Below are 14,155 nucleotides of genomic sequence, written 5' to 3'. Positions count from 1 at the left end.
ATGGCGCACATGCGCAGTTCACCCCTAGGTGTTTACAACCGTTGCCAGCCAGAGTTACAGGCTTCAGTTTTCAGCAAAACCTCCGTCTTTCAATGGCGTAGTGTTTTCAAAGGCCTCAAGGGAAGCCGCCGAGGCTTTGGAGAGCAATGACAGCCTCCGTCTGTTTCTGATTTTTTTTGCCTGGCATAGGTCCAGCGGGGGTCTTGTAGGCCCGTTGAGCCGCCGTCCTCGCCGGGCGGGGGGTCTCGTTGGCATGGCGGCTCGCCGGACCTATGCCAGGCATTGTAGGGGAAACACTGCGACTATCGATCAAAATTATTTGTGATCGATCAAAAGCCTTAACAATCAATCATCAATAATCGAAAATTGATGCCCATCCCTAATTGCCATTATTCAGAGGGTAGCAGACATTTGAAATAGCTTTCCGCTTTCCAAATGTGGATCAGGAGCTTGTTTTAATATTGTCAGTTAAGCGGTTTCATTGCAGCAATGTAATGTCTGTGTTGTTTGATATGAAAATATACTTTTTTTCTTATGAAGGAATAGCTGTGCCCTTTTCTTTGGCACAACATTATCTACATGTTGTCTTAGCTATGCCACTTACTTTTAGTTTGTTGAAATTCGTCTGCAGTGTTGACACTAAAGATTAAACATGGCACCAGTGGTAAAGTGAGGTGCTGCTTTGTAGGATTTTTTTTTTTTATTCGCTTGCCTTATGAAAAGTTGCCAAATGTAATAACTACCTTTCTACCCTACTCTCATGTTAATCTGTGATTGAGAAAAGTCAACTGTGTCAAATTAAGCCAATAGGCACCATAGGTTTATTTATTGAGTCTATTATTTCCTATAAAAGTCCTGTTGTTATTGTTGGAACCTGTGATCATTCCTTGATGCCAAAGTTAAGCAGTGTCAGACCTACATTAAAGCCAGGTGGTGAGTGCAGCTGCAAAGCCAAGTAACATGAGTTGACCTATTCTCACTGTTGGCACACCCAATTTTGTTTTGGGACCTAGCTGTGGTCTTATAGGAATGTTGGCCATCTTGTTTTTGATATAGCTCTGGATTAAAGTTCATGTTCATGACAGGATTGGATTTGCTTTTGTGAATCTACTAAGCCTATGTCCATTTAATATTTTAGTAATAGCCTGTAAAGAGATGGGAAACTTCTCTCCATCTTACCAGCACCCAGATCTCCCTGCTCATCTCCCAGCTCAAATCTGCTGAATGATCCCAAACAAGTCATCCGGCTAATTTTGGCTGGAAACAGCCCAGTTTTATTAAAAGACCATCTCTCCATCAGTGAACTACGTCTTTATTCACAGTCTGAATTCCTAATAATGCTCACTTACAAAGCCAGACAGCCTTCAAAGAGCTTGCAGTATGACTTCATGTTTATTTGCTTATTGAAATGTGAGGAATGCTGCGGCTTTTTCGAATGTCTCACATCCTTGTGTTTGTCCATCAGGTGAGTGGGCGGTTTGCAGACAAACATGACTGCCAACAAGAGTTCGAAGGCTGCGCCTCGTGCAGGAGGGGGTAAAGCTCCGCGGGACATCCCCGACAGGTCAGTGACATGTGGGACATCAGGGGTGGGCTGGTTAATGTGCATTCTCAGTTAAGTCACATGGTTTCAGATTATCTGACAGAAAGAAAATCAAGTGCTGTGCTTAATATCAGTTTATTCATCTTCAACTATGTCTGTCTTATCGAAGCTCAGTTTGTTGTAGTTTTTCTTCTTTTTTCCACCCGTGGGAAAGATTGACTGATGATTTTCTGCCATGATAAGACTTCCAAAGCTTTGGCAAGTACGATCCTGTATCCTGGACAAGGGCCCCATCCAGCTCAGATCTGTGAGTAGAGAGCTGAAGCTTGTGTTAGCATGTTGAGAGCTGACAATGTCCTGCTGGGAGAGAAAAACAAACTTTGGGGATGATATGCGATATCTAGACTATTAGTTCTTACAATTTATCATCCTGTCCATTTTCTTTAAACCAGAAAGTGTTTTTAGGAACAGGCAGGCTGGTTTCATCTCACATACAGTAGTTACACATGATCCTTGTACTTCACAGCTGTGAAATATAGTCTGTGTTCATGCTCTCGCACTAACTTGTGACGGCCTGATGGCTGATTCTGAGCAGAATGATTGTTGGTAATGGTGCTGCTATCTGTATTGTAACATAGTAATGCTACTGTTTGACTGGCAGTGCTGTTTATGAATTCTTTCCTGATTTTCTGTGCTGATGAGGCAGTGGTGGTAAACACACACGGGACAATATTTCACACACCGCAAAACATAACGTAAGCTGTGCCAGCTGGTTTCTGTAATGGCTTGCGGTGTAAATTAGGCCTAGTGGAAGTGGCAAACCACACAAGTGTTAATATTATGATGGAGAAAAATAGCAATCATTTGCTGGTAAATGTTCACCTCCACCACTACTCCTAGGATAAAGTCGGTGAATGTAAATGTGAGGAAGACACTAATCACAGTAGCACAGAGCTCTCTCACCCCGCTGGCCGCATCCCTCTGACATGATTATTGTGCATTTAACCTCAGCCTCTTTTGATAAATTTAATTGTCATTCTAGCAGAGCCTTATTAACAGCTTGCCGTCCTCATGGGCTCATGGTACCCTAGATTCGTAAAGATCACAGAGATGCTTTGCAACTCCCCTGTTTAAACAGATGGAGGGAAATTAGTTGTGTTGGATAATGCTACACAATGCATTCCCCCAAACTAGAGATCAACCAGGGAGGAATTTCTAGGACAAATTACACCTTCACTGAACTGTGTAGCCTCAAGTGGCACACATGGCAACATGCAGCAACATGGTGGATAAAGCAATACAAAGCAAAACAAAAAAGTAAAGTAGGGTGTGTTTAATTCTTGTTCTGTGATCTTCTGTGAGGGAATTATTTTAATTAATGTCCTGCACCTTTGAGATCATAAGCAGATTCAAAAGTAATCCAGGGAGGTGTTTTGGCAACACAAAACATGCTGACAAGGCTGTGTGTGTGAGATAGAGTTCAAGGCTGCTGTGTTTTATACATTCAGTAATACTCTTTCACCTAATTTCTTTTGTTTAATTATATGCAAGCAAATAAACTCCTCAAAGGCTTGAATAAAATTGTGCTGGATAATTCATAAACAGGTTCTGATGGATGATAAAGTTTACATATGTTGAACGGTAATAGCAGAAGTGCTGTTTGTTTGAGCAGTGTGCTCCATCTATCCTGGTCAGTAACAGGAAGTGGCCTGTGGTTAGCATGCCCTGAAAGCCTGAGTGAAAGCCAGAGGCCAGGTTGTGACTGGCATCCTACTCCATGTTCAGTATGTGTGGCCAGCCCCCGCTAAAGCTGACTAAACGAGACTTATTTTTACAAGCATGATCTAGAACCCCCTGAAAATCCCCGGCCTTAAAATAGACAGAAATTCTGCACATATTTTGTTTTTGTGTTTAATCAAGAGGTCTTCGTACTGCAATTTAAATTCTGTTTTACTACACAATAAGTCATCCTAGCTAAATGAAGCCTAGTTATTATAAAATCTGTTTTTCAGTGGCTAATTTTACCCTAGCTGTGGATTGAATCTGCTGCTCTGTAAACAGATCAAATTTTAGTGCTGTGTGGCAAATATGTAACAATGTATGAACCAAAGCAAACAAACAAAACATAAAAAAGACACAAAGTACACAAAAGTTAAATATATAACAAGTCAAACATTTATGTAATTTATTTGAATAATGTCACCAAGTCATGGATTGTGAACCTACAAGTCCAAGTAAGGACATCTAAATAAAATTATTAAGTGTTTTTAACATATTGCGATACATTGCTGTATCGATTTTCCCCCTACCTTTAATTATAACCATACTTTATTTAACTTTAATGTACAGTACAGGCCAAAAGTTTGGACACACCTTCTCATTCAATGCGTTTTCTTTATTTTCATGACTATTTACATTGTAGATTCTCACTGAAGGCATCAAAACTATGAATGAACACGTGGAGTTATGTACTTAACAAAAAAAGGTGAAATAACTGAAAACATGTTTTATATTCTAGTTTCTTCAAAATAGCCACCCTTTGCTCTGATTACTGCTTTGCACACTCTTGGCATTCTCTCGATGAGCTTCAAGAGGTAGTCACCTGAAATGGTTTTCCAACAGTCTTGAAGGAGTTCCCAGAGGTGTTTAGCACTTGTTGGCCCCTTTGCCTTCACTCTGCGGTCCAGCTCACCCTAAACCATCTCGATTGGGTTCAGGTCCGGTGACTGTGGAGGCCAGGTCATCTGCCGCAGCACTCCATCACTCTCCTTCTTGGTTAAATAGCCCTTACACAGCCTGGAGGTGTGTTTGGGGTCATTGTCCTGTTGAAAAATAAATGATCGTCCAACTAAATGCAAACCGGATGGGATGGCATGTCGCTGCAGGATGCTGTGGTAGCCATGCTGGTTCAGTGTGCCTTCAATTTTGAATAAATCCCCAACAGTGTCACCAGCAAAACACCCCCACACCATCACACCTCCTCCTCCATGCTTCACAGTGGGAACCAGGCATGTGGAATCCATCCGTTCACCTTTTCTGCGTCTCACAAAGACACGGCGGTTGGAACCAAAGATCTCAAATTTGGACTCATCAGACCAAAGCACAGATTTCCACTGGTCTAATGTCCATTCCTTGTGTTTCTTGGCCCAAACAAATCTCTTCTGCTTGTTGCCTCTCCTTAGCAGTGGTTTCCTAGCAGCTATTTGACCATGAAGGCCTGATTGGCGCAGTCTCCTCTTAACAGTTGTTCTAGAGATGGGTCTGCTGCTAGAACTCTGTGTGGCATTCATCTGGTCTCTGATCTGAGCTGCTGTTAACTTGCGATTTCTGAGGCTGGTGACTCGGATGAACTTATCCTCAGAAGCAGAGGTGACTCTTGGTCTTCCTTTCCTGGGTCGGTCCTCATGTGTGCCAGTTTCGTTGTAGCGCTTGATGGTTTTTGCGACTCCACTTGGGGACACATTTAAAGTTTTTGCAATTTTCCGGACTGACTGACCTTCATTTCTTAAAGTAATGATGGCCACTCGTTTTTCTTTAGTTAGCTGATTGGTTCTTGCCATAATATGAATTTTAACAGTTGTCCAATAGGGCTGTCGGCTGTGTATTAACCTGACTTCTGCACAACACAACTGATGGTCCCAACCCCATTGATAAAGCAAGAAATTCCACTAATTAACCCTGATAAGGCACACCTGTGAAGTGGAAACCATTTCAGGTGACTACCTCTTGAAGCTCATGGAGAGAATGCCAAGAGTGTGCAAAGCAGTAATCAGAGCAAAGGGTGGCTATTTTGAAGAAACTAGAATATAAAACATGTATTCAGTTATTTCACCTTTTTTTGTTAAGTACATAACTCCACGTGTTCATTCATAGTTTTGATGCCTTCAGTGAGAATCTACAATGTAAATAGTCATGAAAATAAAGAAAACGCATTGAATGAGAAGGTGTGTCCAAACTTTTGGCCTGTACTGTAATTGTAGTTTGTTAAATAGTTGAGCATTTTAGTGGTTCACAGTAGTTGCGAGGAGATTTCAAAATATCGAGATAATTGTTTATCGCAATATCGCTTAAAAATATTGTGATATTATTCATAGGCCATATCACCCAGCCCTACTCAGTATATAAAACAAAACATAGATGCAGTCTCTGTGAAACATTCACATTCACAACATGAAGCCAGTCTTTTCGTCTACATCATCTTTTTATGACTTGTTTACTGTCACATTGGTGAAATCATGGCTATGCGTGGAGACGGCGCCGGATCCTTCCCATGTTCTAACTCCAGTGGTCATCAAACCAAAGAGCAAAAAATTTAAATTGCTGTGATTAACTCAATAAACCATACTGTTACTGGCATTAGATTTAGATTACTGAGTGTTTGGTCTGGTTGCTACTAAAACATTCCCATTGATACTTCGCCTCAGAGACATGGCTCCCTCTCTGGCCATACTCCTTGGCAGAAGTTTAGTTGGGAGTTTGAGCAGAGAACCAGTGGGATTTTAACGTGCCAGACTCATTCTAATAGCTCCCTGCTGATGCACTGCAACATGTCATGTGCGGGACTGCTGATTAATATCAGAGCGCTCAAAAAGTATTTTCTTCATGAAACCATACGGCCTGTGTGACTCACTGTAGAGTTTCAAATATGAAAGACGGATATATTGAGGGATTGGAGTTTATTTTGAACTCTTTTCAGGCTCATGTTTGTTTATATTTTCATTAATAACTCCAGTGAGATCATTATAAGAGCTTAATTTATTCACAGCAAAGTTTAATGTTTAATATAGACCTAACATAAAGTAATGTCTCATGAAAACCAGCTACAGTGTAGAGCCTTAAGGGAAGTACAAGTTTGCGTATTTTTAAAACAAGACATAAAACATAGCTCAAGACAAACCAGGCATGTGATCACAGAGCTAAACCTGGGCACTGAATCGGCTTTATTTTGAGACTATAGCTGTGTCTCAGTTCAGGGGCTTCAGCCTTCGAAGGCTGCATTTGAAGGCGTCACATCAGCGCAACCAAGGCTGTACCATTTCGAAGGCTGCTTCAAATGTGGCCCAGAAACAGAGTGCGGATGATGCAATGGATGAATCCTTCGTGGCCCAGCCTATCCCAAGATGCGTTGCACTGATGATTATATATTAAGTTTAATTAACTAAGAGCTGTTAACTAGCTAATGATTAGCTGTTGTTAACATTGCTTATAGCTAAAAGCACACAGCTAAGTTTACCTGAAAACAGTCCTCCATCAGCCTGAAATATATCAAATGGCGTTGTCTCCGGCGGTGAATCATCTTCTCATGTATCCAAAAAAAAAAAAAAAAAAAAAAAAAATGTATATACAATATATATTAAAAATCCCTGGGTCCATGATTTAGGGCTACAACTTACGAGCTTACTCTTTCGTCAAGCTAGGTAACACGAACGCCAACTGAACAGCTGGTGATGCAACCAGGAGATCTTCCGCAGACTAGACCGTCCCATTTCGAAGACCGATTGGTTTTGGTTGATGTGGTCTTCAAAGGCCGTGCCTTCAGTGGCTGCAGCCCCTAAATTCATTCATTCATTCATCTTCTATCCGCTTCATCCTTTTGAGGGTCGCGGGGGGGGGCTGGAGCCTATCCCAGCTAACATCGGGCGAGAGGCAGGGTACACCCTGGACAGGTTGCCAGACTATCGCAGGGCTGACACATAGAGACAGACAACCATTCACGCTCACATTCACACCTATGGACAATTTAGAGTTATCAATTAACCTAGTCCCCAATTTGCATGTCTTTGGACTGTGGGAGGAAGCTGGAGTGCCCGGAGAGAACCCACGCTGACACGGGGAGAACATGCAAACTCCGCACAGAAGGGCTCCCACGCCTGGGATCGAACCGGCAACCCTCTTGCTGTGAGGCGAGAGTGCTAACCACCACACCACCGTGCCGCCCGCAGCCCCTAAATTGAGACACATATTTTGTATGACATTTTATATATGATGTACTGTTTGTACATTTGCAAATAGCTTTGCTTTAAATTGTTTGTACTGTAATGTCTCTATTGTTTTAGCTTCATACCTCACTCTGGCTTAGCATTTGTGTTGCGCATGGCCCCTGTTTACTAAACTAACAAACTAAACCAAGTAGCCATAGTAACTGTAACAACAGTCAGGTTTAATGATCTACCTGAAGCTTTGGTTGTTATTTGATTTAGATGAGATTGCAGATTAAAGGTTATACCTCCTGGTAAAATCTCAGCATTGTTTTACTGTAAGTCCCCCATTTAGCATTCATAAGCAGCATATTAACACTGGTTGAATTGTTTATAACACACTATAAAGTATCTATCTATGTTATTATATGCACATATTTCTTATTAATAATGTATGAATAGCTATAACTCTGGCTGTGGGGACCCATGAGTGGAGGCTGGTATATAAACAGATAATGACTGACAATATTGTAAAACACAGTGATAATAATATAAAACATGTCTTCATATGAGAAGTTTTTATTATTAACAAAAAAATGTACATTAATAAACACATATATTACACATTTTACATGTTTATATACTGCTTATAAATGCTAAATAATGATAAAAGAAACTACTGTTGTGTTTTGGAAATATATAATGTAAATACTTAGTTCTGTCAGTTTCTTGTTGCTCTGTATAATTTAAAGGGAGCTGACAAAACAATGAATATGAAAAGGGTAGGTGTGATAAGCTGAGGCTTCAGACTAGACATTTTCAGTCCTGTTTTTTTATGCTAAGGAAAAAGGAAAAAAATTATTAGCTTAATGTTAATGTATTGTCTACCTACCAGTATATTCGTGTTTTGTAAGTTGGAAAGGGATGGAAATAAACTAAACTAAGCTAGAAAGTTATTGTGTTTGTTATGGCAGATTAAATTTGCAGAGCTCAGAACAGACGATATATTCATGTTTTTGGCAGTGTCACATAATATGTAAGACATTATGTTTTTTTCTGAAAAATGCTGTTGCACCAAAAAACCTAACTCATATGACATGAATTCTGACAAACCCATAGTTAATATCAATCAGTAAATATTAAGCAGTAAACAATGATTGGACCCTGCCTCATAAAAACAGTATTTTATTTAGTTTTTCTTTGTCAACTAAAGATATAAACTGATAAATGAATCAGTTCATCAGTCTGATGAGTCACAGTGTTTTAACTACTGTGTACTCATAAATATATTAATTGGACTTCAGGATAAACCAGCAGTAAAAATTTCCAGTCATGATTCGTCATCTCAACGTCTCATATTTCTCCGGGGGAAGTAAGATAAGATGCATCCATCATGCTTGCAGCTTGCAGGTTCCTGAATGTTGTAAAAATTCTCCCCTCCCTGGAGCAGGAGGAGTGAAACCAGGGAAGGGCAGGTAGGTGTGAAGCGAGATCTGTCCCAACCTGCATTGTTGGATCACAGTCCGCAGCCCTCCGCTTCCTCCTCCCATAACGCTTGTTATTCTAACCATGGCAGTGACATCAGATCTCCCAGCACTTTAATTTCGCAAGACTTAGCCAGCATCCAAGTCATGACAAGGTTCCTGAAAGACTATGAGTAGGAAGGTGTTGGGGAACTAAAGGGAGAGTTTGTCTCTCTTTGGAAATCTTAAAGGAGGTGAGCACCGTGAGAAAGTGTGTGTGTGTGTTAGTGTGTGGTGAATGATGGTCGAGTCAGCAGTGAGCGTGGGACAACTGTAGCACCTAGTATCACTTAGAAAAGGCTTTGAGGACCAATGAGAGAGGAGCAGTGAGACTTTAACAGGTAAGACTCGTTTAATAAATCCTGCTTGGCACACTGCTTTCTGTGTGAGGTCCACAGTGATTTTCCTCAAGTTATTTTGATAATGTGGAAAAATCCAATGTGGCATTTTAATGTAGTCTGTATTTCCCTTGGCCTTAATTTTAATCCCATGCTGCCAAAGACAGAATACTTTCCTGTGGTTATTCTTAATAAGTGGCTCAGGTTTTCCTTTTGTCTTTGATCTGGGAAATGAATTCAGAATTTTCAGCTGAATCTTTACAAATTTTCTCCGTCTGTTCATTATTGAGTTTCTAGTGCTTTTCACACTGCGGGGCTGAGTGGATTTGTTGGCATCTCTTTTGGTTATTAATATGTGTTTTCTCCTCAGGGAAACATTTAAATATTTACAATATTTTATTCACACCTTTCTCTGTCTCGTTTCAGGTGCCAGTCTACATCGCCGTGCCCTGCTCTCGCTGCCAGTCAGGGGCAGAGCCAGCAGCCTCTCCTCAGCGACGGTGAGAACTCTGGGAAGCAAAGCAGGTACGTCAGGACTGACGGGAGGTTCCTGGTACGTGCTGGCTGGAGCAGCAAGACCCTGTGCAGTGGTGCGTCTCTCACAGGTGACACCGACTTCCAAGGCCGTCTCACCAAGTCAAAGAGCATCAGCTGCCTGGACAACAGGCTCTCCATCTATAAGCCCCCGAGTCAGACCAAGTCCTGTCAGGAAAGTCAGGAGCAGAAGGAGAAACAAGGGGATCTCTCCTCGGGCGATGGACTTAATGGTCGTCCCCTGAGCTGGAGCACACTCTCGCTGGGACCTTCCTCCAGCCAAAGCCACAGACGCACCCTTTCTCTCACCCGCTCAGTAGCAGGTGTTCCCCCCGCCACAATCCGCAAAAAGATCTCAGAATGGGAATGCCGCAGGGTGTCTCTGCCTAGGATGAGCTTGTGTCTAGATAAAAGAGGAGGAGAGCGTGTAGGGGGCAGTGAGGGCTGCCCCAGCCTGCTCTCTTCTCCCTGTAGTGAGAAAACGTTTGACTTTAAGGGGGTTCGCAGGATGAGCACAGCTTTCTCAGAATGTTCCTACACAGAGGAAGAGGAAGGAGTTTCAGACAAAGACGGCCTAGGTCGCTTCCAGAAAAGGACAGGCAAAACAGAGTCGTCAGGAGCATTTGTACGTTCCCTGTCGGCTCGGAAGGAGACATCAGCGGTTCTCAACAGGATACAAAAGATAGAGCAGGCCCTGAAGGAGAACCCCAGCCCATCCCCTCCACGTTATCTGAGTAATTGCTATGCTCCTGACAAGACAAGACAAAAGTCTTTTGTTATTGGTGACGACTTGGACAGTACATGCACCAGTAAGCGCAGCAGCATTTGCTCAGTGGCCACAGAACCAGATGCTGTTTTGGTGTCTGATAAGCTCTCTAAACTCAGACAAAGATTTAGTGTGAGCTCAGTCAGGTCTGAGAGCCCAGAACCACCGAGCCAGCAGACCTCTGTCGGCACACCGGTCAACCCCTTACCTAAGCCCAAACGCACTTTTGAGTACGACGCCAAACGAGACCAGAAGGGTGTGTCACCAGCTAATGGACTACCTCCAAACAGAACCTCTGAGTCTCCCCCGCCTCTGCCCTCGACCCCTGCACCCAGCATGACACGAACGGTGAAGATCGAGGGGAGCGCCCCAGTGAGGTCGCAGGACAGGTGAGGATATCAGTGGTCTGTGTCTCGGCCACTAATCTGTATCAAATGCAGTTTCTTTGTGATGTCGTTGTGAAATTCAGTGTTTAACGGCAGACCGCCAAAGCCTTTGGTGCCACAGCAATCTCTGGCCCCATGTTACTTTAAATAAAAGTGATTCCAATGATTTTTACCGAGTAATTTATACAGGTTTTAAATGAGGAAGAAAGAAAGCTCTGGTAGTGAGTTAGTACACGGTATCTGCCTACACTGAGCTGAGGTACCGAAAACTGTATCAGGAGAGAAAAAGTTGGATCGGTGCATCCCTTTTGAATCTGTTTAGATGTCTTTGGAAAGTTATTTTAGTAATTTTGTTACCTATCAGACAGACGAACCTGGATGCTGAGCCAAGAGTTTGCTTTATTGGTCTTCTAAGTTACTGCTCAGTGTGTCTGGTTGTGGTGTTGGCGTGATCTACTCTGGTTCTCCTATGTTTGTTAGAATTTGAAGCAGAGATCAGTGTTGAATCAGTTATGTTTTAAAAAAGACCACTGAAGAATCATATATTTTTTTAAATTAAGATAAAAAGTACAGTACAGTACCCAAACTGTCCTAAATTAATCAAATTGAATCATGTCATCACAGGTTTATCATGAGACAAATGCCTACTAGGGGCCAGATGCCTAAAACTCCATGTATATTTACAACAAAAACTATTTACCCACAAAGAAAGAAATGTGAATACGCGTTCTTTTCTTCAGATTTATAAAGCCGTGTGTACACTTGATTGTGTTTCATAAATGTCAATCATTGTGACATTGGGTCAAGTCTCATTTCCACACCCACAGTTTGCCATAAATGGATGTAGAAAAACCGCTCAACATTAGTTTGCATATACTTGTGCAACTTTACCATTCATTAGACTCATCGATGAGAAATATGGTAACGAAATCGCAATTTCACCAACTGCGTCACATCACAAGGCTCTCCAACGCTGCCCAAGCAGCTGTAATTACTCACATCTGTGGACATCTGTAGCGTCTGTACAACAAACTCATTACATGTCTGCAATCATAAGAAGGATCAATGATTCATTCATGGTGCTCATGTTGTACCTGACTTTACAAAGGGTGCCACAGGTAAAAATTAAATGATGACTAACAGGGAGAGAAATGTCAATAAAAATCATTATGAAATTCATCACTCGTAGTTTAAAATTAACCTTATAAATGTGCCTTTGATTGACATTTTACAGAGTGCTGTGCAGCCTGCAAAAATAATAGCCCTAGCAAAATAAGTGAAATTGGCAAACAACCTAAAAACCTCCTCGTCACATCCCCCACAGCTATCTGAGCTAAAACCACGTGTACGCCTGGTTTTAAGAATGCGTGAGGTGCACACACTCTCGCTGCTCGTTCTTCCTTTATAAATACCAGTTTATGTGTGGGTCAAGGTGTGTGCATGGCTTTCGTGCATACACATCATTTATGCATCTGGCCCCAGGTATCATAAAAGCAGCTCATACTAAAAATAACTGATTTATTGTACAGAGCATTTGAAATGTCAGTCTTTCCAGAAATTCACTTTGGTCCATAAAAAGACTTGGCATTTTAAACACACACCACCAAATCTACAGTATATTCTTATTCTAACAGATGTTCACTCAAACTTTGCCTCTAACTGAATATACTCTATGAATATCTTATAGAAACCAGTGAAATCCAACACTGGATTGTTGTGCCCCTTTGTTGCATTAACATTAGCTGAATCTTGGATCCTGTCTGCTCTTGTTTTTCTTCTTAACTTATAGCTCTCACGATCAGAAGGCCTCAGCTTTTTTTTTACGTGAGGGTGGGGCCTCTCCAGATTGTCCCTATGTAAAATAGGGATGAAATCCTTAAACGTTCATCCCTTGGACTCTGTGTTTAACATTCCTGTGGCTCCAGCAATTTCAGGCCAACCTTAAAAGCCACAAGCTGTCGATGGCGCGACACGACCGTACTGTAGATCCCAGCACTAATGTAGCAAAGTTCCTCTGCAGTGCCTTGTGACATGTGATGTGTGACTTTACACTGTGCAGGGAACACTGAGTAATAGTATATGTTATGTTTACTTGTGACTTATCAGGAAGTTCCTCGTGATCGGAGAACATAGTGTTTTTGTTTTTCTGTGTTTTATAATTAGTGGCTCCTCGTTTAAGGTTTTTTACGGGATGAGACAAAGCTTTGGACTTTCTCTGTTCCTAGTTGGTGAGTGGAGGAGAAGTAAAGCTGGCCGTCTGGACTATTTTTAAAACCATCTGGACTTTTTCTGTTTACTCTCGTCTGTCTACCTCACATTGTTTCTTCTGCTCATTGAGTGCGTCATCTGATTAGTGTGTGTATGGAACCATACGTGAGTACATTTATCATCTCAGCTATGTCTACATTCTAATACCCTTTGTACCTTTCGCTTCAAGTTAAGATTGTTTCCGGGAAAAGTTAAAGGTCATGATTCTTGTTTCAGTGTATGCCACAGTGTGTGGCTGGAGCCTTATTAGTTGTCATTATTGGCTTGTGGCTTGTGTAATTGTTGGCTTCTGGCTGTTTGTCTGGACTGCAGGGACCCTTGCTACTGGTTAATGTATTTACATCTACATGACTGGTATTGTAGCAGTAAAATTATTAGTTTAATTAGGCCTTCTTTAGGTCACATTATCCCGCTGACATCTTATTATGTATTTCCTGCTGGCTGTTAATTTGACATTACTCATGTAGCCTATATACATTTGTCTAATGACTGCTTTATTTTGAGCTCTTTCTGCAGCACGCTGAAATAGCTGTATAGTTTAGAAAAAAGTTTGATAAACTGATAAACTTTAGTGTTTTTTCTAAAATATATACTAACTCAGAATTTAATGCCTGCAACATGTTACAAAAAGTTAGGACAGGGGCAACAGAAGACTGGGGAAGTTGTTGAATGCTCATAAAACACCTGTTTGGACACTTCCACAGGTAAACACGTTCACTGGTAACAAATGATAGTATGGCTTATAGCTATGTTAGGGGCATTCTCGAAAGGCTCAGGTGTTCAAAAGCAAGGATGGTCACTTTGTGAAAAACTGTATGGACAACCAGTCCAGCAGTTTGAGAACAACATTTCTCAACGCACAGTTGCAAAGAATTTAGG

At 41.5% G+C, this 14,155-nt stretch overlaps 1 protein-coding gene across 3 annotated transcripts in view; it reads left to right on the top strand.

Annotated features, from left to right (window-relative positions):
* Window positions 1-14,155, top strand: part of dennd2b (DENN domain containing 2B) — a 76,458-nt gene that overhangs the window by 21,907 nt on the left and 40,396 nt on the right. For 2 of the 3 annotated variants that reach the window (XM_033624893.2, XM_033624884.2), the window contains exons 2-3: window positions 1,466-1,564; window positions 9,749-11,011. In XM_033624893.2, the coding sequence (XP_033480784.1) occupies window positions 1,491-1,564; window positions 9,749-11,011 (1,337 nt within the window). In that variant the 5' untranslated portion in view covers window positions 1,466-1,490. Of the gene's footprint in view, window positions 1-1,465; window positions 1,565-9,748; window positions 11,012-13,231; window positions 13,382-14,155 lie in introns of those variants that run through there. The other variant, XM_033624902.2, reaches the window with a different exon arrangement.

The sequence above is a fragment of the Epinephelus lanceolatus genome, chromosome 2 (genome assembly GCF_041903045.1).
Source record: "Epinephelus lanceolatus isolate andai-2023 chromosome 2, ASM4190304v1, whole genome shotgun sequence".
In the NCBI taxonomy this organism is placed as follows: Eukaryota; Metazoa; Chordata; class Actinopteri; order Perciformes; family Serranidae; genus Epinephelus; species Epinephelus lanceolatus.
Note: the sequence above shows the minus strand (reverse complement) of the source record. Positions and strands in the feature narration are given on the sequence as shown.